Source organism: Crotalus tigris, unplaced genomic scaffold (genome assembly GCF_016545835.1).
Source record: "Crotalus tigris isolate CLP2741 ecotype Arizona unplaced genomic scaffold, ASM1654583v1 scf7180000022970.308977840:1548163, whole genome shotgun sequence".
Classification (NCBI taxonomy): Eukaryota; Metazoa; Chordata; class Lepidosauria; order Squamata; family Viperidae; genus Crotalus; species Crotalus tigris.
The window spans coordinates 1,669,535-1,692,040 of record NW_024099557.1 but is presented as its reverse complement, the minus strand read 5'-3'; the positions used below and the strand labels follow the sequence as shown (position 1 = coordinate 1,692,040).

At 45.9% G+C, this 22,506-nt stretch overlaps 1 protein-coding gene across 1 annotated transcript in view; it reads left to right on the top strand.

The window, feature by feature from the left end:
* POLRMT (RNA polymerase mitochondrial) overlaps nucleotides 1-22,506 on the top strand; it is a 73,618-nt gene that overhangs the window by 49,823 nt on the left and 1,289 nt on the right. The window contains exons 18-20 of the mRNA XM_039319264.1: nucleotides 5,841-5,913; nucleotides 7,602-7,693; nucleotides 10,807-10,901. Coding sequence (XP_039175198.1) covers nucleotides 5,841-5,913; nucleotides 7,602-7,693; nucleotides 10,807-10,901 — 260 coding nt within the window. The remainder of the gene's footprint in view (nucleotides 1-5,840; nucleotides 5,914-7,601; nucleotides 7,694-10,806; nucleotides 10,902-22,506) is intronic.

Here is a 22,506-nt window from a genome sequence, read left to right as displayed (position 1 = left end):
GTTGCAATTGCATTGAAATGACTTATGACCATTTTTCACACTTATGACCATTGCAGCTAGCCCAGGGTCATGTGATTTATATTTGGATGCTTGGCAACTGATTCATATTTATAATGGTCACAGTGTTCCAGGGTCATGTGATCCCCTTCTGCAACCTTTTGACAAACAAAGTCAATGGCAGAGCTGTTGGTGGCCAAGTGCTAAGGCGGGACTTCCTTTCCTCCCTCCCTTCCTTGCCTCCCTTTTTCTCGTTCCCATCTCCTTCTGAAGGAAGAATTTGAAACCCCCCCCCCATATTTTCCCTCTTCCATATATTGATCAAACAAGGAAAGGCCTCCAGAGACAGAAAAGACAAGCCGCTGAGTGAACTAGTTTAAAAGGGCACATTCCCCTTTAAGAATTAACTACTGGCTAGAAAGGGAAGTAAGGAGCGCAGCCGGCACTTAAGGAAGAAAAAAAATGTAAGTACTGGCTGCCAGTTAAGGCAAACTCCCCAAATGGCTCCATTCATAAGTAAAGAAATGCTACAGGCAAAATCCATTCAGGAGAAAAAATACTTCAAAATCCCTTGCAGCAAAACTTACAGTTAACAGCAGCGTAATAGAAGCTAACACAAGACATCAGCCATCAGCCAAATAGAAATTGCCAAATGCTCCTTAAGAACACAAAGCCCTCATTGCACAAATCCCAGAACTTCAAAGTCACAAAAGCACATAAGAATCCTTCCACTCTTCATCTCCTTCCCTCCTCCGTGACTCACCTCCAGCCCTTGCTGCCTTTTTTCATTCCTCTTGGAGGGCGACCCCTCTCCTGGTGCATTTCTTGCCTGTTTGCTGCTGCCAGCACAGGTGGCTGCCACAGCAGTTGTAGATCGGCTCATGGCCGGCCATCTTGATCTCCTCTCCCCCCACCCTCCCCCTCCTTCTTCCCCTTCGGTGCAGCTGACTCTGCCTCCTCCCAAGGCTGCTGCTTTTTTTCTCTCTCCCTCTCCTGCCCAAACTGCCTCCTTTAATAGGCTCTCCTGTCTCCACTCCCTTCCTCCTTTCTCATGGGGGAGGGTGAGCCTGGGGCCTTTGCAGCTCCAGAGGACTCTCTCACTGCAAGTCCTTGCCTGTGCTGGCTCTTTCCTTCCCCCACTACACTTGGCTAGGCAGGGCTGCGTACCACCTGCCACTCATTAATGTACCACAAGTGGTATGCGTACCACCGGTTGAAAAGCCCTGACCTATACCATCTCAGACAAGTGACTGTCTAATCTAGGGATAGGCAACCTTGGCTCTTTTATGACACGTGGACTTCAACTCCCAGAATTCCTGAGCCAGCATGAGGGAAACTTTGGCTCTTTTGTGACTCGTGGACTTCAACTCCCAGAATTCCTGAGCCAGCATGGCTCAGCTTGGAAACCTCTCCCTTTCCCCTCAGCATGGCTGGCTCAGGAATTCTGGGAGTTGAAGTCCACGCGTCATAAAAGAGCCAAGGTTGTCTACCCCTGGTCTAGCCTCTTCTTAAAAAAATCTCCAGTGATGGAGTGCCCACGATTTCTGATGGCAAGCTGTTCCACTGGTTGATGGTCCTCGCTGTCATTGACTTTGCTTGTCAGAAGGTTGCAAAAGAGCATCGTGTGAGTTTTGATCATGTGACCCTGGGGATGCTGCAAACATTGTAAGTGTGAGAAACGGTCATAAATCACATTTTTCAGTGCCGTTGTAACTTAACTGAACTATTGTAAGTCGAGGACTACCTGTGTTTATGTATGCAGGTAGTCCTTGACTTACGACCAGTCTCTTAGCAACCATTTGAAGTCCCCATGGACTCCAAAAATGAGACTTATGGCCCAGATTCAAAGTTCCAATATACACCCCCCATCTCCACCCCCCCCCCCAGGCATGGTCCATATCCACCCTGTGAGTTTTGATCACATGACCATGGGGATGCTGTAACGGTCATTTAGTGTGGAAACTAAAAAAGTCACAAGTCACTTCTTTCAGTGCTGTGGTAACTTTGAATGGGCACTAAATGAATAGTTGTAAGCCGAGGACTACCTGTAAACTCTGCACTGAGTGTTGTGGGGTGGACTAGATCAGGGGACCCCCAACCCCTGATCCATGGACTGGTATCGGGCCGCAGCATGCCAGCAAGCGGTCTGCACAAACAAGCAAAGCCCCATCCATGGGATGCAGGCAGCACACAAAACCACGCACCCTACGGTCTGCGGAAAAGCCACGCACCCTCCAGTCCTCTCTCCACGGAACCGGTCCCTGGTGCCCAAAAGGTTGGGGACTAGATGACCTCTGAGTACACTCAAATTCTATTATTGTCTCATTGACTGGGCCCACTTCCTGCTCTATTATCTTAGCACTGTTCAAATTCCCTCCTTGCCTCGCCTCTTTCTCCTTCCAGCCAGCAAGGGAAGTTGAGGTTTACTCATCATAATTTTCCTTCCAGTTACAGGTGGTCCTCGACTTACAACAGTTCATTTAGTGAACATTCAAATTCACAAGAGCACTGAAAGAACTGACTTCGGACCATTTTTCACATTTATGACCATTGCAGCATCCTCATGGTGACGTGATTTATATTTGGATGCTTGACAGCTGTGGTTCTTATTTATGACGGCCTCAATGTCCCGGGATCATGTGATCGGCTTTTGATACCTTCTGACAAGCAAAGTCAATGGGGAAGCCAGATTCACTTAACAACCCAGTTACTAACTTAACCAGTTGCAATGATTCACTTAACAAGACGTGGCAAGAAAAGTCTTTAAAATAGGACAAAAATAAATTTCTTGTTTAGCAACATAAATTCTGGGCTCAATTGTGATCGTAAGTCGAGGACTTTCTGTATTAAGAGCAGGATTTTGAAGAGAGAGAGAGAAAAAAGCAGCCCTGTACAGATAGGTAGGTAGATAGGTAGATAGGTCTTTGGTTATTCGGGTTTTCTCTCGCGTGAAATTGGAAGTGTCTTGGTGACATTTCGACGAAGTCTCATTCGTCATCTTCAGGCTCCTAGAAGCACGAAGCCGAAAACACCAGCCTGAAGATGACGAATGAGACTTCGTCGAAACGTCGCCAAGATACTTCCAATTTGACGTGGGAGAAAACCCGAATAACCAAAGACCTACATACAAACATCCGCGAAAACCTCAGAAAATAGATAGATAGATAGATAGATAGATAGATAGATAGATAGATAGATAGATAGATAGATAGATAGATAGATAGATAGATAGATAGATAGATAGATAATCTTTATTGTCATTTTTTCCTGTGGGCACAATGGCACACATTAAGAATGAAATTTAGTTGCTTGCTCTCAAAGTGTGCACATACATAACACACATTTAAAACTATACTATAGAGAACATATGTATAGACCTACACCGTTACATATAAGCAACATATAAATACTAATCACTGTCCATCTTGAATACATAATGGAAGGAGGAAGCTTGAGAGGTCACAAGGTTAATACTGTATGGAACAAAACTGGGACTGAATCTGGATGTTCTGCTTCGGATACCACGGAGCCCCCTCCTCCCAGAAGGTAACAAGGAAAACAGATTGTGAAGAGGAGGTGTCCTGCCCCAGACAATCCTGCGGACCCTGCTCAAGCAACGCTTAGGTGCCACGTCCTGGATGGAAGGGAGGAAACTGCCAATGATCTTTTCTGCCATCCTCACCACTCTCTGCACCGCCTTCTTGTCCGAAGCAGGGATGCTTCCAAACCAGACTGTGATGCTGTGTGACAGGATGGCTCTCCGTCGTCCCTCTGCAGAAAGTGGTCAGGACAGGGGAAGGAAGATGTGCTTTTCTCATTCGAAGCAGAAAATGCAGGCGCTGCTGTGCCCGTTTCACCAGTGTCTCTCTGCTGAGCGACCAAGCCAGCCTACTTGTTAACTGCATATACAGTATATATAATAGTAGCAAAACAGCAGCCTTAATAATAACCACTGCATATAAACATAGAAAGAATGCAAGATCCGTGACCAGCCTTTGGCAAAACAAGCTGATAAAAAGGCCCCTCGTGGGTGTTCAGTAGCAATTCATTTCAATAATGGATTTCCACGCTTATCATCTTCCACTTTGTGCTCTCAGTCTGCAGCTAGCAATAGCTAGTTCAGGGAAATTCAGTTGCCAACTCATCTGCTTAATTCTCGGTCTTTTCTGCTTATTTGAAAACATTGAAAGAATAAATAACTAACATATTTTTTTAAAAAAAATGAGAAAAACATAGCCCTCAGCTTAACGACCATCGTTGGGATCAGAATCAACCAGGTGGTTGTAAAGTGACTTGCGCTCAATTTTTACGACATGTTTTTCCATAGCTGTTAAGAGAATCTCTGCAGTTGTTCAGAGTCAGGTTGTTAAATGAATCCAGCTTCCTCCATTGACTTTGCTTGTCAGAAGGCAGCTGCGAAGATTGCAAATGGGGATCTCAGAGAAGCCTCTCCCCTTTTCCCTCTCTCTTTCTCTTCACTGATACTCTCACTGAAGCCTCTCCTCTATTCCCTCAATTTCTCCTCACTGATTCTCTCAAAGAAGCCTCTCCTCTCTCAATTTCTCCTCACTACTTCTCTCACAGAAGCCTCTCCTCTTCACTTCTCCCTCTCTCCTCACTGCGTCTCTCACAGAATCCTCTCTTCTCCTCTCTTTCTCCTCATTGCTTTTCTCACAGAAGCCTCTCCTCTTCTCCCTCAATTTCTCCTCAGTGCTTCACTCACAGAAGCCTCTCCTCTCCACTTCTCCCTCTCTCCTCACAGCACCTCTCACAGAAGTCTCTCCTCTTCTTCTCTCTCTTTCTCCTCACTGCTTCTCTCACAGAAGCCTCTCCTCCTCTCTTTCTCCTCACTGATTCTCTCAATGAAGCCTCCTCTTCTCCCTAAATTTCTCCTCAGTGCTTCTCTCACAGAAGCCTCTCCTCTCCACTTCTCCCTCTCTCCTCACAGCGCCTCTCACAGATGTCTCTCCTCCTCTCTCTTTCTCCTCACTGCTTCTCTCACAGAAGCCTCTCCTCCTTCTCTCTTTCTCCTCACTGATTCTCTCAAAGAAGCCTCTCCTCTTCTCCCTCAATTTCTCCTCAGTGCTTCTCTCACAGAAGCCTCTCCTCTCCACTTTTCCCTCTCTCCTACTGTGTCTCTCACAGAATCTTCTCCTCTGTCTTTCTCCTCACTGCTTCTCTCACAGAAGCTTCTCTTCTTCTCCCTCACTCTCTCTTCTCTTCTGCACTCCGGGACAGTGCAACCGTCATAAATAGGGGCCAGTTGCCAAGACCCAGACTTTGATCATGTGACTCTGAGCATGCTGTCATAACTGTGCGGCCCACTTGTGAGTCACTATTTTCGGCGCTGTTGTAACTTCAAATGGTCACTAAATGAATGATTATAAGTCAGCATAGTTGCTGTATTAGCTGGAAAATAAAATAACAACAAGCACTTTATAGGTCTCCTAAAATTTAGAATCCATTATCTCATTGATTAGACTGTATCAAACTAAAGTCATTCCATCACCTTGAGAAACAATTGTAAATCTCTACAACACCATAAACAGGGACCTATTGATGTCACTGCTGTTTATCATTACATAAAATAAATCCCACTGATCCTATGAAAAGAAAGAAAAAGGAGAAGAAAACATGTAAACATACTAAAAGCAATTAGTTAAAACAATATTAAGTTCTAAATCTCATCCCATTGTATCTACATCAAATTATTTATAAACACTGACCTTGCTTCTGGATACAGTACTGACTTCACTTCAAATATTTCTCCCTTTAAAAAATGTTCTCTAAATATATAAATTTGCCTTCTAGGGTGGAACTCAACTGTTTCTCTTCTTTTTCAGGGCTGGGCTAACATTTGTCTCTGTGCATGACTGTTTCTGGACACATGCAGCAACGGTTGACATAATGAATAAAGTAAGAATAACGGCATCCATACACCTCTGCCTGTATCCTGCCTTGATCTAAGACAGGGGTCTTCAAACTTGGCCCTTTTATGACTTGTGGACTTCAAGTCCCAGAATTCCTCAGACACCCTGGCTGAGGAATTCTGGGAGTTGAAGTCCACAAGTCATAAAAGGGCCAAGTTTGAAGACACCGGCCTTATACAGTTGTACCTTGCTTTGAAACTCAACAAATTTGGTACTCAATGCATTTTGATGCAAAATTTTTGTCCCAGTATTCATAAGTTTGCTTGGTTCACGATGTACAAGCTAGAACTGATTGGTGTCTGCTGCCTTGTGACTCACTACATTATTCCTTACGGGGGGGAAATTGGTTACAATTTTATTTCCATGTCTGCTTTGGGAATCCCCACTGTCCTTTGAGAATGTTCCATTCTTGTTCAGATCAGAGACTTCCTGAGTCCCATCAGCCTCCTCAAGGTTGGCCAAGATTTGGGGTGTACAATCTGTGGAGCAGCTGGCTTGCACTTCTGCAGGCAGTCCTTGACTTAACAACCATAATTGAGACCAGGATTGTGGTTGCTAAGCAGGGTGGCTGTTAAGTGAGTCATGCCCAATTTTACCACCACTTTTGCCATGATTTTAAGTGAATCACTGCAGTTAAGTGACTCATACTGTTGTTAAGTGAATTGGCCTTCCCTCTTAGGCTTGGCTTGTTGAAAGTAATAATAATAATGATGATGATGATGATGCCTGGAGACAGCAGAATAGATGAAAAAGAACTGGAGAAGATAACAAAATACAAAAAACTACAAATAGAAATAGAAAGACTGTGGCAAAAGCAAGCAAGGGTAGTACCAATAGTAATTTGCAATCCCAAAACAACTGGAGCACCACTTGAACACCATTGGCATTGACAAATTCGCTATTAGTCAATTGCAAAAGGCGGCCTTACTAGGAACTGCTTCCATCCTGCGACGATATCTGTAATACTATCAAACATCCACATCTGCCTATCCCAGGTTCTTGGTAAGGACTCGACAGGTAGACAAAAATGCCAAATCCAGTCTGAACATCTGGCTGACTGCGCGATGATCAATAATAATAATAATAATAATAATAATAATAATAATAATAATAATAATAATAATAATGAAGTTGGAAGGGACCTTGGAGGTCATCTAGTCCAACCCCCTGCTCAGGCAGGAAACCCTATACCATTTTGGACAAATGGCTGTCCAGTCTCTTCTTAAAAACTTCCAGTGTTGGCGCATTCACCGCTTCTGGAGGCAGGTTGTTCCACTGGTTAATTGTTCCAATTGTCAGGAAGTTTCTCCTTAGTTCCAGGTTGCTTCTCTCCTTGATTAATTTCCATCCGTTGCTTCTTGTCCTGCCTTCGGGCGCTTTGGAGAATAGCTTGACTCCCTGGGAAGTTGACTGGGAAGGTTGCAGATGGAGAACATGTAACCCCACCGGGATGCAGCACCCATCATAAAATTTTGAACACATGACCGTGGGGGATGCTGCAATGGTCGAAAGTGTGAAAAACGGTCATAAGTCACTTTTTTTCAGTGCTGTTGTAACTTCAAATGGTCACTGAACAAATGATTGTAAGTCGAGGTCTGCTCTGTACTCTATGGTTTTTCTACATGTTTCAGGAAGGACCAGAATGTTTTAAGTGTTTTATTTTCTCAATCCTAGATATGCCGTGAACAGTTTGTAGCCCTACACAGCCAACCCATTTTGGAGGACCTTTCAAACTTCATGTTGCAGAAATACTGTTCCGATACCACGTAAGTTTGTTTGGACCTTTGGGTTATTTATTTTCTCTTTAGGTGCCATCAAAGGCATCTTGCCAGGTAACCTCTAATCAGCGGAACAATTAACCAGTGGAACAACCTGCCTCCAGAAGCGGTGAATGCTCCAACACTGGAAGTTTTTAAGAAGAGACTGGACAGCCATTTGTCTGAAATGGTATAGCCCAGGGACAGTCAACCTTGACTGTTTTATGACTTGTGGACTTCAACCCTCAGAATTCCTGAGCCAGCATGGCTCAGCTTGGAAACCTCTCCCTTTTCCCTCAGCATGGCTGGCTCAGGAATTCTGGGAGTTGAAGTCCATGAGCCATAAAAGAGCCAAGATTGCCTACCCCTGGTATAGGGTTTCCTGCCTGAGCAAGGGTTTGGACTAAATGACCTCCAAAGTCCATTCCAACTTTACTACTATTACTACTGTTACTGTTATTGTTATTGTAAAAGATGCCCATGTGAAACACTGCTGACTGGGATTCTGACTTTTCTCTGTTCAGAAACTACCTCAAAAAAAGGACTTTATGAGACAGTGGTGGCGCAGCGGTTAGAATCAGTACTGCAAGCTATTTTTGCTGACTGCCGGCTGCCGGCAGTTCTAGTCTCACCAGCTCAAGGTTGACTTAGCCTTCTATCCTCCCGAGGTCAATAAAATGTGGACCTAGATTGTTGGGGGGGAGGCAACATGCTTACTCTGTAAACCGCTTAGAGAGTGCTGTAAAACCCTGTGAAGCGGTATATAAGTCTAGGTGCTATTGCTGTTGCTATTTTTTCCTGTACTGATGTGAGGGAATGTAAGAGTCCAAATTCCCAGGAGGGATGGGTGGATTTCAGAAGAATTAACAGGCAGCTCAGTCCAGCTGTGTTGTGGGAGAGAAAGAGGGTGAAGACAGCCCCTCCCTAATAGTTCTCAGAATACGGGCAGACCTTGACTTATGACGGCAATTGGGACCAGAATTTCCATTGCTAAGCAAGGCAGTTAAGTGAATTATGTTAATTTTACCTTTTTTTGCCACTGTTGTTAAATGAATCACTTCAGTTGTTAAGCGAATCACGTGGTTGTTCAGTGACTCTGACTTCCCCCATTGACTTTGCTTGTCAGAGACCAGCGATCATGTGACCTTGTATCCTGTAAAGCAGGGGTCTTCAAACTTGGCCCTTTTATGACTTGTGGACTTCAACTCCCAGAATTCCTCAGCCAGGCCCAGAATTCCTCAGCCAGCGTTGAAGTCCACAAGTCATAAAAGGGCCAAGTTTGAAGACCCCTGCTTTACTGGGCTTGAGAGGAGGAGTTAATGATCCCTTCTGACACAGAGACATAATCCAAAAACAAAGCCACTCTAGGCACCCCTTCTCTCTTCCTGGCTGAGGAATTCTGGGAGTTGAAGTCCACAAGTCACAAAAGGGCCAAGTTTGAAGACCCCTGCTGTAAAGTCTTAAATCCGTGAAGAAGTGCCAAAGCCGCAAAATTTGATCACTTGACCATGAGGATGCTGTGATAGTCTTAAGCGTGAGAACCAGTTTTAAGTCACTTTTTTCAGTGCCGTTATAACTTTTATGGTCACTAAACGAAATGAGGGCTTCAGTTTGGCTAGATTGATGTCAGGCCCAAAACCCAAGAAAGACACGTAGTGATTCTTCCAAGCAGAATTGTTTAGGTTCCCATATCTATTGACAGAATTTTGTGACACTGAAAACTTTACTATATATATCAAGCCTATCCAAGTAGTTCTTGACTTACAGCCCTTCATTAGCGATGATTCAAAGTTACAACAGCCCTGAAAAAAAGTGAATTATGACTGTCTTTCACGTTTGCGACCATCACAGCATCCCCAGAGTCACATAATAAAAATTTAGACTCTCGCCAACTGACTCATATTTACGACGGTTGCAGTGTCCCGGCATTATGTTTCTGACAAGCAAAGTCTGCTAACTTAACCAGCTGCAGAGATTCATTGAAGAAGTGTGGCAAGAAAGGTTGTAAAAAGGGGCAAAACTCACTTATCTTGCTTAGCAAGGGAAATTCTGGTCACAGTTGTGGTTGTAAGTCGAGAACTGCCTGTACTCTGAAAACTATTTTATCTATCTATAACAGACATGTGAAACACAAGGCCCGGGGCCAGATGTGGCCCGCGAAGTGGTTTCATGTGGCCCGCGAAGCCATCCTGGAAACAGTGAGGGAACGGCCCCCACTGCCTTGGCCCTGGCCCAGGCCGGCCGGGGGCCAATATACAATTTTGTGGTGGCCATCTATGCTGAAATGCATTCAGTCTTAGGTCCACAAGGCCGTCTAGAAACAGCGAGGAACCAGACCCTGCCGTGTCAGCCCTGCCCCCTGGGTGCATGTTGGGAAGGTGTCACCCTTTGTGAGGAATGAAGAAATGGACCATGTCTTGGCACTTGCCCCAGTCCCACCCCCTTCTGCCAGAGACCCTCAGATCTGTCCCACTCCTGCCCAGGCCCCCACAGGCACCCTTGACGCGAACGATGTAGAGCTGGCCATGCCCACCCAGTAGGCCACACCCTCTCCATCCACACCCACCCAGTAGGCCGCACCAACCCTGGCCACAACCACCCGGCCGTCCAAGAGCAACCGCAATGCTGATGCGGCCCTAAGTGAAATTGAGTTTGACATCCCTGCCCTATAACTATCATGCGGCATCACCATCTGGTTTGAAAGCATCACTGCCTGTAAAAGAAGAAGAGTAACTCTTTTTTTTTTTAAAAAAAAAGATGATGCTTGCCCTCTGCAGTTTTTATAAACATTTAAAGATCGTCCTCGACTTACGACCGATCGCTTAACGACCGTTCGAAGTTGCAACTTACCTGTAATAATGGAGTTCTGTAGTTCTGATGGTATGACAGCCTCACCCTGGCGATCATGTGAATGCACTCCGGGTTCTTGGCAAGGCCACCTCCTTTACGGGGTGTTACCCTGTCCTGCGGTCAAACGGCCCCGTTTGGTGAAGTTTTGACGGCAACTGTTGGGCTAAAACTGCAGGTTTCCAGGTTCGATGAAAACTGATTGCATGCATGAGGTTGGGGGAAACTGGCATTGAGATCCTCTGTGGTTGACTTACTCCTTGTCTCTCCCAAAGAACGTGTGAAAGCGATAAAAAGAAGAAGGGCCAGAAAGCTGTCCAGGCCAAGATCCAGGAGCTGAAAGCTTTACTGGCTAATATTCCCAAGAAAGGTAAGAATAAAAAGCCCCTTGATTGGTGAGACCGGGTGTCCCCTGCTTAGTTGTTTTAAAGATGAAAACTTTACCAGTTGAAGACAATATTTGTGGCTCAGGGTTGAAATAAGGCAGTGATGGCGAACCTTTTAGAGACCGAGTGCCCAAACTGCAACCCAAAACCCACTTATGCATCATCAAGTGCCAGGTGGGTGTGGCCCATTGGGTGGGTGTGGCCCATTGGGTGGGTGTGGCCCATTGGGTGGGTGTGGCCCATTGGCTGGGCATGGCTGCGGTGGTAACGGCAGACTGGGTGGGACTAAAAAGTTCAATCAATTCCAACTTTGCGAGATCTTTTTTTTACCCCGCGAGAAGTTGAAATTGATTGACTGAACTTTTTTTTTTTTTTTTTTTTTTTTTGCACACAGCAGCGGAGGCCTAAAGCGAAAAGGTTTTATAAAACCCAGCTGAGGGCTTAGGACTGGGGCGACGGCACACGTGCCCACAGAGAGGGCTCTGAGTGCCGCCTCTGGCACCCGTGCCATAGGTTCGCCACCACTGAAATAAGGGGTCCTTGGTGCTTTCTCAGCTTGGTTGTTTCCTTGCAGACCTTTCATTACCCAACTAGGTAACATCATCAGTGCTAGAAGGGAGAGGAGGAGGACAAGGACTATGGGGTCCTGGGTGCTCTGTGAGCTTGGTTGTTTCCTTGCAGACGTTTCATTACCCAACTAAGTAACATCATCAGTGCTAAGAGTAATGATGTTACCAAGCTCAGAGGAAAGACCCCATAGTTCAACCTTGAAACTTTTATTCAGCAGTGGTCAACATTTTCATGGCAATTGGATCCAGGTAGCCCTCATCTTATGCTCGCAATTGGGACCAGAATTTCCATTGCTAAGCGAGGCAGTTGTTAGGTGAAACACATGGCTGTTAAGCAAATCTAACTTCCTCCCATTGACTTTGCCGTTGTTAAGCAAGTCGTGCTCCATTTTACAACCTTTTCTGCCACCGTAGTTAAATCAGAGCAGTGATCCACTTATTCACTTTCTGTGCCACCCATCTGCCTTTTAAGGTGATTCCAGGTGGCCTGCAGATTATAAAAAGAAAAATAGGTAAACGATTAAAGCACTAAAAGCATTAAAGCAATTGAAAAGTTGTTAAATGAATCCTGCAGTCGTTAAGCGGATCTGGCTTTTCCCATTGACTTTGATTGTTGGAAGCTGGCTGGGAACGTCACAAATAGCGATCACCTGACCCTGGGACACTGCAACCATCATAAATACACGTTGATGGCCAAGCACTCAAATTTTGAATTTCTTGACTGGGGTCCCTTGGAGGAATTAAGCTACTGATCATGTGCAGCAACACACCAAGGTTGGCAGCAATCCAGGGTCAGTTCCTGGGACAGCCACCACATTAATCCAGAGATGCCTTTCCTGGTATAACCAAATCAGAATCCACCTTGGACTCAAGTTTTAGAACGGTGGGTCCAAAATGCCTTCTTTCCACCCTGTAAGTACTGATGTTTTAGGAGAAAAATCCTCCTGCAGGCTGGCAGGAGGCATCGCCATTTCTTCTGACCATCTTGAGCACTTTTTAATTTTATCTGCTTCGCCCTTTCTACCACTGTGGTCCTGCTTTGTTTATTGGTAACAGAGACTCATGTTTGGCTCTGTGATTAGTACGATCCCAGCAACACTCAATTATTTCATGCTGGCCCAGTCTTCAGCTCACCGGTCTAATTTCTGCTGTGTTCGTACTAGAGTGACCTTGGTTGAGTAGAGGGCATGAGGCTGCATAGAGAATGTTCAGATAAGGCAGTGTTTCTTAACCTTGACCATTTTAAGGCATGTGGACTTCAACTCCCAGAATTCCACAGCCAGCAATGCTGACTGTGGAATTCTGGGAGTTGAAGTCCACATGCCTTAAAATGGTCAAGGTTGAGAAACACTGAGATAAGGGAAGGCACAGCCCGCAGCTATATAATGGGCAGAGAAAGAGACTTACCGTAAATGCCGGCGTATAAGGCGACTTCCGCGAGCGCTGAAATCGGTGCCAAAGACGGGGGTCGTCTTATACGCCGAGTCGTCTTATACACCGGAAATACTAGTAGTTTCTGGCGTATAAGACGACGTTCTAGGAATGTGGCCCGGCTATAAAGACGGGGGTCATCTTATACGCCGGGTCGCCTTGTACGCCGGCATTTACGGTAAGAAAAGAATCTCCCCAACTTCTCAAGCTGTAAAAAAGGAGGGAGGTTTGTAATATCAGACTTAAAAGGTTCTGCTAATATAGCTTTACCATAAAGTAGTAGTAGCAGCTCATTTGGCTGCGTTTCCTGTTTCCTTACCTAGGAAGGCTGACCGTATTATAAATCCAACACAGTGCTAGGCTGCATTAACAGAGGGATAGATTCAAGATCAGGTGAAGTGTTAATACCACTTTACAATGCCTTGGTAAGGCCACACTTGGAATACTGCATCCAATTTTGGTCTCCACGATGTAAAAAAGATGTTGAGACTCTAGAAAGAGTGCAGAGAAGAGCAACAAAGATGATCAGGGGACTGGAGGCTAAAACATATAAAGAATGGTTGGTGGAATTGGGTATGTCCAGTTTAATGAAAAGAAAGACAAGGGGTGACAGGATAGCAGTGTTCCAGTATCTCAGGGACTGCCCCAAAGAAGAGGGAGTCAAGCTATTTTCTAAAGCACCAGAAGGCAGGACAAGAAGCAACGGATGGAAACTAACCAAAGAGAGAAGCAACTTAGAACTAAGGGAAATTTTCTGACAATGAGAACAATTAATCAGTGGAACAACCTGCCTCCAGAAGCTGTAAATGCTCCAACACTGGCAGTTTTTAAGAAGAGACTGGACAGCCATTTGTCTGAAATGGTGTAGGGCAGGGGTAAGCAACCTTGGCTCTTTTATGACTTGTGGACTTCAATTCCCAGAATTCCTGAGCCAGCATGGCTCAACTTGGAAACCTCTCCCTGTCCCCTCAGCACGGCTGGCTTAGGAATTCTGGGAGTTGAAGTCTATGAGTCATAAAAGAGCCAAGGTTGCCTACCCCTGGTATAGGGTTTCCTGCCTGAGCAGGGGGTTGAACTAGATGACCTCCAAGGTTCTTTCCAGCTTTATTATTATTGTTGTTGTTATCTTTAGAATACTAGTCAGGGTAACACTGTGGGGTCCGTCATATTCTCTGAGCTTGGTGGTTTTCTTGCAATGTGTCGCACTCCAACTTATCACCTCTTTTTTTTTTTTTTTTGCCATGGATATGAAAGCGAATCACTAAGTGAATCACACGGCCGTTAAGCCAGTTCAACTTCCCCTATGGACTTTGCTTGTCTTAGAAGCCAGCTGGGTTGGTGGCAAAGGGCAGTCACAATTTTACGACTTTTTTTGCCACGATGGCTCAGTGAATCAGCACAGTGGTGTTAAGCGAATCGTGTAATTGTTAAGCGAATCCATCTGGGAAGTTTGCAAGTGGCGATCACAGGACCCAAGGCATTGCAGCCAGCATAGATACATGCCAGTTGCCAAGTGCCCGAATTTTGATCACATGACCAAGGGGACACTGGTTACCTGAGGGACTTTCTGTCTGTCACAGTATCTGCCCAGCTACTTTGATCTGACAAGTGCTCTCTGAGCTTGGTTGTCTTCTTGCGGATATTTCATTACCAAACCAGGTTACATCATCAGTGCTAGAAGGAAATGGGGTTTGCTCTCATTTTTATCTACTAACACTGCCTACCTCAGAATTCCTGAGCCAGCATGGCTCAGCTTGGAAACCTTTCCCTTTCCCCTCAGATTGGCTGGCTCAGGAATTCTGGGAGTTGAAGTCCAAGAGTCATAAAAGGTCCAGTTTGAAGACCCCTGCTCTTAATCTTCGTCCTAGGATAAGGGTTGGCAACCTTCGCTCTTTTATGACTCATGGATTTCAACTCCCAGAATTCCTGAGCCAGCATGGCTCAGCTTGGAAACCTCTCCCTTTCCCCTCAGCATGGCTGGCTCAGGAATTCTGGGAGTTGACGTTCACGGGTCATAAAAGAGCTGAAGGTTGCCTACCCCTGGCCTACCCCAATGAGTTTGCAATTTGAAGAGGACATCTCAGGGGTCTTATCCCCATTTGCTCTTTAGAACGAAATTACAGGAACTTAAGCTAAAGTCAAGTTGCTAGTCCTCTTGGCAATAGCCAATCCAAAAATCTCCAGTCCACGATCAAGACTGCCCTTTTTACTCAACAACTATTATTGGCAAAGTGCCTGCAGTGGTACCGCAGATGGGTAGGATATCCTCAGTGACTAGTTCGACTAGGTGCCCTGGCAGTCTTTCCCAGTTCTCTCCTTTCCTAGTCTCAAACGCCTCGAAACGATGCCTCTTCTTAGAGTCAGAGTCCCAGAGCAACATCTTCTGTACTCCACACTGTTAGGGGGGTGGTCTTGGGTAAATGTTTTAGGTATGGATACAGCTCGGGGGGAGGGGGGATCTTAAAAATTAAATACAATTTTTGCAAAGAATAAGTTTTATAAAGGACACAAAACTAATAAAAAGAGAAAAGGAAAGAAAGTAAATGGATGGAGAAGGGAAGGGATGAAAAAGGGCAGGGAAAAGAGGGGAAAGGGAAAGGAATGGGAAGGGAAGGAGAATAGAATAGAATAGAATAGAATAGAATAGAATAGAATAGAATAGAATAGAATAGGGAATAGAGTAGAATAGAATAAGGAATAGAATAGAATAAGGAATAGAATAGACTAGACTAGAATAAGAAATAGAATAGAATAGAATAGAATAAGGAATAGACTAGACTGGAATAGACTAGGAATAGAATAGAATAGAATAGAATAGAATAGAATAGAATAGAATAAGGAATAGAGTAGAATAGAATAGAATAAGGAATAGAATAGAATAGACTAGAATAAGGAATAGAATAAGGAATAGACTAGAATAGAATAAGGAATAGAATAGACTAGACTAGAATAAGGAATAGAATAGAATAAGGAATAGACTAGACTGGAATAGAATAGGAATAGAATAGGAATAGGAATAGACTAGACTAGAATAAGGAATAGAGTAGAATAGAATAAGGAATAGAATAGAATAAGGAATAGACTAGACTAGACTAGAATAAGGAATAGAATAGGAATAGAATAGAATAGAATAGAATAGAATAGAATAGAATAGAATAGAATAGAATAGAATAGAATAACAGAGTTGGAAGGGACCTTGGAGATCTTCTAGTCCAGCCCCATGCTCAAGCAGGAGAACCTATACTGTCTCAGAGAGGTGAATGTCTAGTCTGTTCTTGAAAATCTCCAGTGATGGAGAACAGGAAGGGAAGGGAGGAAAAGGAAAGGAAAGGAATAAATAAGGAAGGAAGGGAAAGGGAAAAAATGTAGAAAGAAGCTCCCCTGTGGCTCTTCCCCTTGAGAGTGAGACCTCCTTCTGTGTCTCATTGTTTGGAGAACTGACTGCAAAGTAGACACTCTCCATTCGTCAGGACTAATTAAGGCCATTAATCAAAGCCTGGTTCTAGTCCCTTTTGTACAGGTAGTCAATGCCATCACAATGGAGCCCAAAATTTCCCTTGCTAAGCAAGGCAATTGCTAAGTGAGTTTTGCCCCATATTGCAAGCTTTCTTACCACGGCTGTTAAACGAGTCACTGCATTTGCTAAGTGGAATCGTGCAGTCACTAAGTGAATCTAGCTCAGGGGCAGCTGGGAAGGGTGTAAAAGGGGATCGCATGACCCCGGCGGGGACAGTGCAACAGTCGGAAGTAGATGACCAGTAGCCAAGGGCCCAAATTTTGATCATAGGACTATGGGGACACTGCAGTGGCCGTAAATGTGGAAAAACAGGCCCAGGTCACTTTTTTTCAGTGCTGTTGTAACTTCGAACGGTCACTAAATGAACTGTTGTAAGTCGAGAACTTCCTGTAATGGTATGAGTGAATCACCTTGGGAAACGGAGGGAGGGGGGAAGAGCCATAGGCTAGAGAAGAGATAAGAGGCAGCTGAGCCCTCAGAAGGAAAATGATCCGTGAGAATCCTCTCAGAAGGAACCCTCCCTAGTTTCCAGAAGTGGGTGGGGCTAAGATCTGGAGCTGGGGAATCATGGTTACAAAGGGATAAATCAAGGTTAAACCTCTGGGGGGCTTTAGGCTCTCAATTCGCCCCTTAACTGACCCCTTAGAACAGGAGTCTTCAAACTTGGCCACTTTAAGACTTGTGGACTTCAACTTCCAGAATTCCTCAGCCAGCAAAGGGCTGGCTGAGGAATTCTGGGAGATGAAGTCCACAAGTCTTAAAGTGGCCACGTTTGAAGACTCCTGCCTTAGAATGAAAACCTTGGGCCAAGGCGTGACTCCATCTTCTCCGGGAACACGGAAAGGTGCTGCAGCGGAATGAGCGAATGGCTTTGGGAGACAGGAGAAAGAGCTGCAGACTGGGCAGTGGACGGATAAGAGGCAGCTGAGCCTGCGGGAGGAAGGGAACATGGGAAATCTCCCAGAAGGGACCCTCCCTAGTTCCTTGGACTGTAAAGGCGAGGGAGGAGAATGGTACTTTCCAACCTGCAAGATTCTGTTAATGTAACTTTGGGGTCCTTGGTGATCTCCGAGCTTGGCTGTTTCCTGGCAGACGTTTCATTACCCAGCCAGGTAACACCATCAGTCCTACTGCCGCCGATGTACTAGCCCTGAAGATAACAGGCAGCTTAGCCTCCAGAAGGAATGAGGCCTTAGCAAACATCTGGGAAGGGACCCTCCCGAGTTTCTTGGACTGTAATGGGGGTGGGGGGAAAGCTAGGCCACTGAAAATGTGACATCACCGTGATCATGTGATCAAACCTCAGACGCTTGGCAACTGACTTGTATTTATGGTGGTTGCTGCATCCTGGAGGTCATGCGATCCCCTTCGTTGACCTCCCGACAAGCAAAGTCAATCCCAGATTCACTTAACCACCATCACACTAACTTAACAAGTGCAGTGATTCAGTTACGGCAAGAAAGGCCATACAGGGAGGCCAAATTCACTTAATAAAAGAATTTTTGGGCTCCGTTGTGGTCGTAAGTTGAGGAATGTCAGGAATGACGTCCATTCGTGCAAATGTGATGAGCCTTGGTTACTTCTTTTGCAAACGTTCATTTGGGGAGTTGACAGAGTTAGAATATCTGACTCCCTTTTGACTGGCACCGGGATGTCAAAAGCAGCTGATTGAAGTCCTGTCGTGGCCCAGATTGGTGAAAATTGATGGCGCTATATGCTTATTGTTTTTCAGTGGGAAATGCGTAAGAACTGTATCTGCAAGCCTAAAATAGCTTTGCCACTGAATAGACACCATCACCAGCTGTGCTCACATGCATGTCTCCCCCCCCCTTTTACGCCCCCCCCCAATGTTAAGCGTGACTCGAATGATGCCCCTGACCGCTGTACAATAGCAAGATTGAGCCTGGTGATTGAGCAGTGAGTCATTGGCTTATCTCCTGTTGCTAAATTCCTTGGTCCAAGCCAGGGGTAGGCAACCTTGGCTCTTTTATGACTCGTGGACTTCAACCACCATCACACTAACTTAACAAGTGCAGTGATTCAGTTACGGCAAGAAAGGCCATACAGGGAGGCCAAATTCACTTAATAAAAGAATTTTTGGGCTCCGTTGTGGTCGTAAGTTGAGGAATGTCAGGAATGACGTCCATTCGTGCAAATGTGATGAGCCTTGGTTACTTCTTTTGCAAACGTTCATTTGGGGAGTTGACAGAGTTAGAATATCTGACTCCCTTTTGACTGGCACCGGGATGTCAAAAGCAGCTGATTGAAGTCCTGTCGTGGCCCAGATTGGTGAAAATTGATGGCGCTATATGCTTATTGTTTTTCAGTGGGAAATGCGTAAGAACTGTATCTGCAAGCCTAAAATAGCTTTGCCACTGAATAGACACCATCACCAGCTGTGCTCACATGCATGTCTCCCCCCCCCTTTTACGCCCCCCCCCAATGTTAAGCGTGACTCGAATGATGCCCCTGACCGCTGTACAATAGCAAGATTGAGCCTGGTGATTGAGCAGTGAGTCATTGGCTTATCTCCTGTTGCTAAATTCCTTGGTCCAAGCCAGGGGTAGGCAACCTTGGCTCTTTTATGACTCGTGGACTTCAACTCCCAGAATTCCTGAGCTATCCATGCTGAGGGGAAAGGGAGAGGTTTCCAAGCTGAGCCTTGCTGGCTGAAGAATTCTGGGAGTTGAAGTCCACAAATCATAAAAGAGCCAAGGATGCCTACCCCTGGTCCAAGCCCATTGGCTTCTTACCTGCGTTAAGACTGAATTGATTGCATAGTTCTAGCACAGGGGTCTTCAAACATGGCCACTTTAAGACTTGGGGACTTCAACTCCCAGAATGCCTCAGCCAGCCAGGGCTGGCTGCGGAATTCTGGGAGTTGAAGTCCACAAGTCTTAAAAGTGGCCAAGTTTGAAGACTCCTGTTCTAGCAGTTCTAGTGTGGCTGGCTGAGGCATTCTGGGAGTTGAAGTCCACAAGTCTTAAAAGTGGCCAAGTTTGAAGACCCCTGTTCTAGCAGTTTTAGCGTGGTTGGCTGAGGAATTCTGGGAGTTGAAGTCCACAAGTCTTAAAAGTGGCCCAGGAGGGAGGCCCCCGATTTAAGCAACAGAAAAGTAGGTTTATAGAACGCAGATTATGATTGATTGCACAACCAGATGTTCAGACTGGATTCGGCCTGTTATCTACTTATCGACCTGGGATAGACAGAGGTGGTTTGCAGCTGTTTGATGGTTATTTACATTGATATGCTGCCCAACTTGTTTAAAACACGACAACAAAAAAGGAGAAACAAAAATGGATCGAGAGGGCAGGACAAAACTGGGTAGAAGTAAAAGAAAACCTGAGGTAAAAGGAGGTGTCAGTTGTCCTTACCCAAGGCCTGGGTGATCCTAGTCAGGGCTTCTTGCTCTTCTGAACAGCAACAGAATGGATCCCCTTCAGAGGACAGGGGCTGCTTCTGAGGTCCCAATAGATGACACTGTTTAATCGGAAGGAGGTCGTAAAATGGGGCAAAACTCACTTAACGACGGTCTTGCTTAGCAACATAAATTTTGGGCGCAGTTGTGGTCGTAAGTCGAGGAGTGCCTGTATTCTACATTTTATCCTATTGCTATTATTTCTATAGCCTTAAGCCAGGGGTCTTCAAACTTGGCCCTTTGATGACTTGTGGACTTCAATTCCCAGAATTCCTTAGCCAGCCTGCCTGGCTGAGGAATTCTGGGAGTTGAAGTCCACAAGTCATGACAGGGCCAAGTTTGAAGACCCCTGCTCTAAGCTGTAGGTAGTCCTCGACGTACAAGTTTGTTTACTGACTGCTCAAAGCTACAACGGCACTGAAAAAAGTGACTTACGGCCATTTTTCACAGTTACGACCTTTCCAGCATGGTCATGTGATCAAAATTCAGATGCTTGGCACGTGGCTCATATTTCTGACCGCTGCGGTGTCCCAAGGTCATGTGATCCCCTTTTGCAGCCTTCTGACCAGCAAAGTCCATGGGGAAGCCGGCTTTCCTGAACTACCGGGTGACAAACTTATCAACTGCAGCGACTCGCTTAATAACTGGGGCAAGAAAGGTTGTAAAACGGGGCAAAATTCACTTAACCAGTGTCTCACTTAACAACAGAAAATTTGGGCTCAATTGTAGTCGTAAGTCAAGGACTACCTGTAATTACTATTAGTAGAACAATTACACTTAGTATACGCCATTACTATTCAGTTACTACTACAATACTACACTCTACAGCAGACATGTCAAACACAAGGCCCGGGGGCCGGATGCAGCCTGCGAAGTGGTTTCATGTGGCCTGTGAAGCCATCCTGGAAACAGTGAGGGAATGGCCCCATCTGCCTTGGCCCTGGCCCAGGCTGGCCGGGAGCCAATGTACAATTTTGTGGTGGCCATCTATGCTGAAATGCATTCAGTCTTAGCTCCACAAGGCCGTCCAGAAACAGCGAGGAACCAGCCCCTGCCATGTTGGCCCCACCCCCTGGGTGCATGCTGGGGAGGGGTCACCCTTTGTGAGGAATGAAGAAATGGACCATGTCTTGGCGCTTGCCCCGGTCCCGCCCCCTCCTGCCAGAGACCCTCAGATCTGTCCCACTCCTGCCCAGGCCCCCACAGGCACCCTTGACGCGAACGATGTAGAGCTGGCCATGGCCACCCAGTAGGCCACACCCACTCCATGCCCACCCAGTAGGCCGCACCCACTCCATGCCCACCCAGTAGGCTGCACCCACCCTGGCCACCCCCCCCCAGGGCAACCACAATGCTGATGTGGCCCTCAGTGAAATTGAGTTTGACACCCCTGCTCTACAGTAATGCTAGTACATAACAGTGCTTTCTTTCAGGCCAACACTTTCAGGCCTCTCTCTCTGGAATTTCCTCTGCTTCTCTCTTCTCTGTTCCTGGCTGGCCTCCAGAGTATTTGTAACCTTCCACCTCCTGCTTTTTATACTTCTCTTTTTCCTTCCTGCGTCTCTGTACCTTCTGGACCGTTCACTCCCATTGAAGGAAAACCGCTTTGTTGCTTTCTCCTGTTTGCTGGTGGCTGCACCGCTTCCAAACCACATGTGGCTCCCGCAGTCTGCTGCTCCCACACCTGTGTCAAGGTTGCTGCTTTATTGGCAACTCTGCTGTGCTGACCCTGGAAAAGGCTCAAATGAGAAAGGAGGAGGAAAGCAGCACAGGGGCCTGCAAATTTTCTCAGCAGCGTACTTGTCTACATAGCAGCTCACCCTCCCACATTTCATTTCATTTTTTATTGTGTGTGTATGTACATAGATCAGGGAGGGTAGGCAACCTCCGCTCTTTTATGACTCGTGGACTTCAACTCCCAGAATTCCTGAGCCAGCCATGCTGAGGGGAAAGGGAGAGGCTTCCAAGCTGAGCCATGCTGGCTAAGGAATTCTGGGAGTTGAAGTCCACGAGTCATAAAGTGGCCTAGGCCTAGGGCAGGGGTAGGCAACCTTGGCTATTTTATGACTCGTGGACTTCAACTCCCAGAATTCCTGAGCCAGCATGGCTCAGCTTGGAAACCTCTCCCTTCCCCTCAGCATGGCTGGCTCAGGAATTCTGGGAATTGAAGTCCACGAATCATAAAAGAGCCAAGGTTGCCTACCCCTGCCTTAGCCCATTTTTTCTGTGCATAATTTGATCCCCCTCATCCTTGTCAGAGCCCCTCAAATATTGGAAGACTGTTATGTCACCCCTTGTCCTTCTCTTCATTAAACTAGAGTCGGGGGTAGGCAACCTTGGCTCTTTTATGACTCTGGACTTCAACTCCCAGAATTCCTGAGCCAGCATGGCTCAGTTTGGAAACCTCTCCCTTTCCCCTCAGCATGGCTGGCTCAGGAATTCTGGGAGTTGAAGTCCACGAGTCATAAAAGAGCCAAGGTCGCCTATCCCTGACATAGATATATCACCTTTATTATTTTTACAAATAACTTAAGGCCCCGAACATACCTAATATTCCTTCTTTCTTCCTCTTCCTCATTTCTCTACAACAACCCTCTGAGCCCAAAGTCACCCAGTCAGCTTTCTATGCCTAAGGTGGGACTCGAACTCACCAT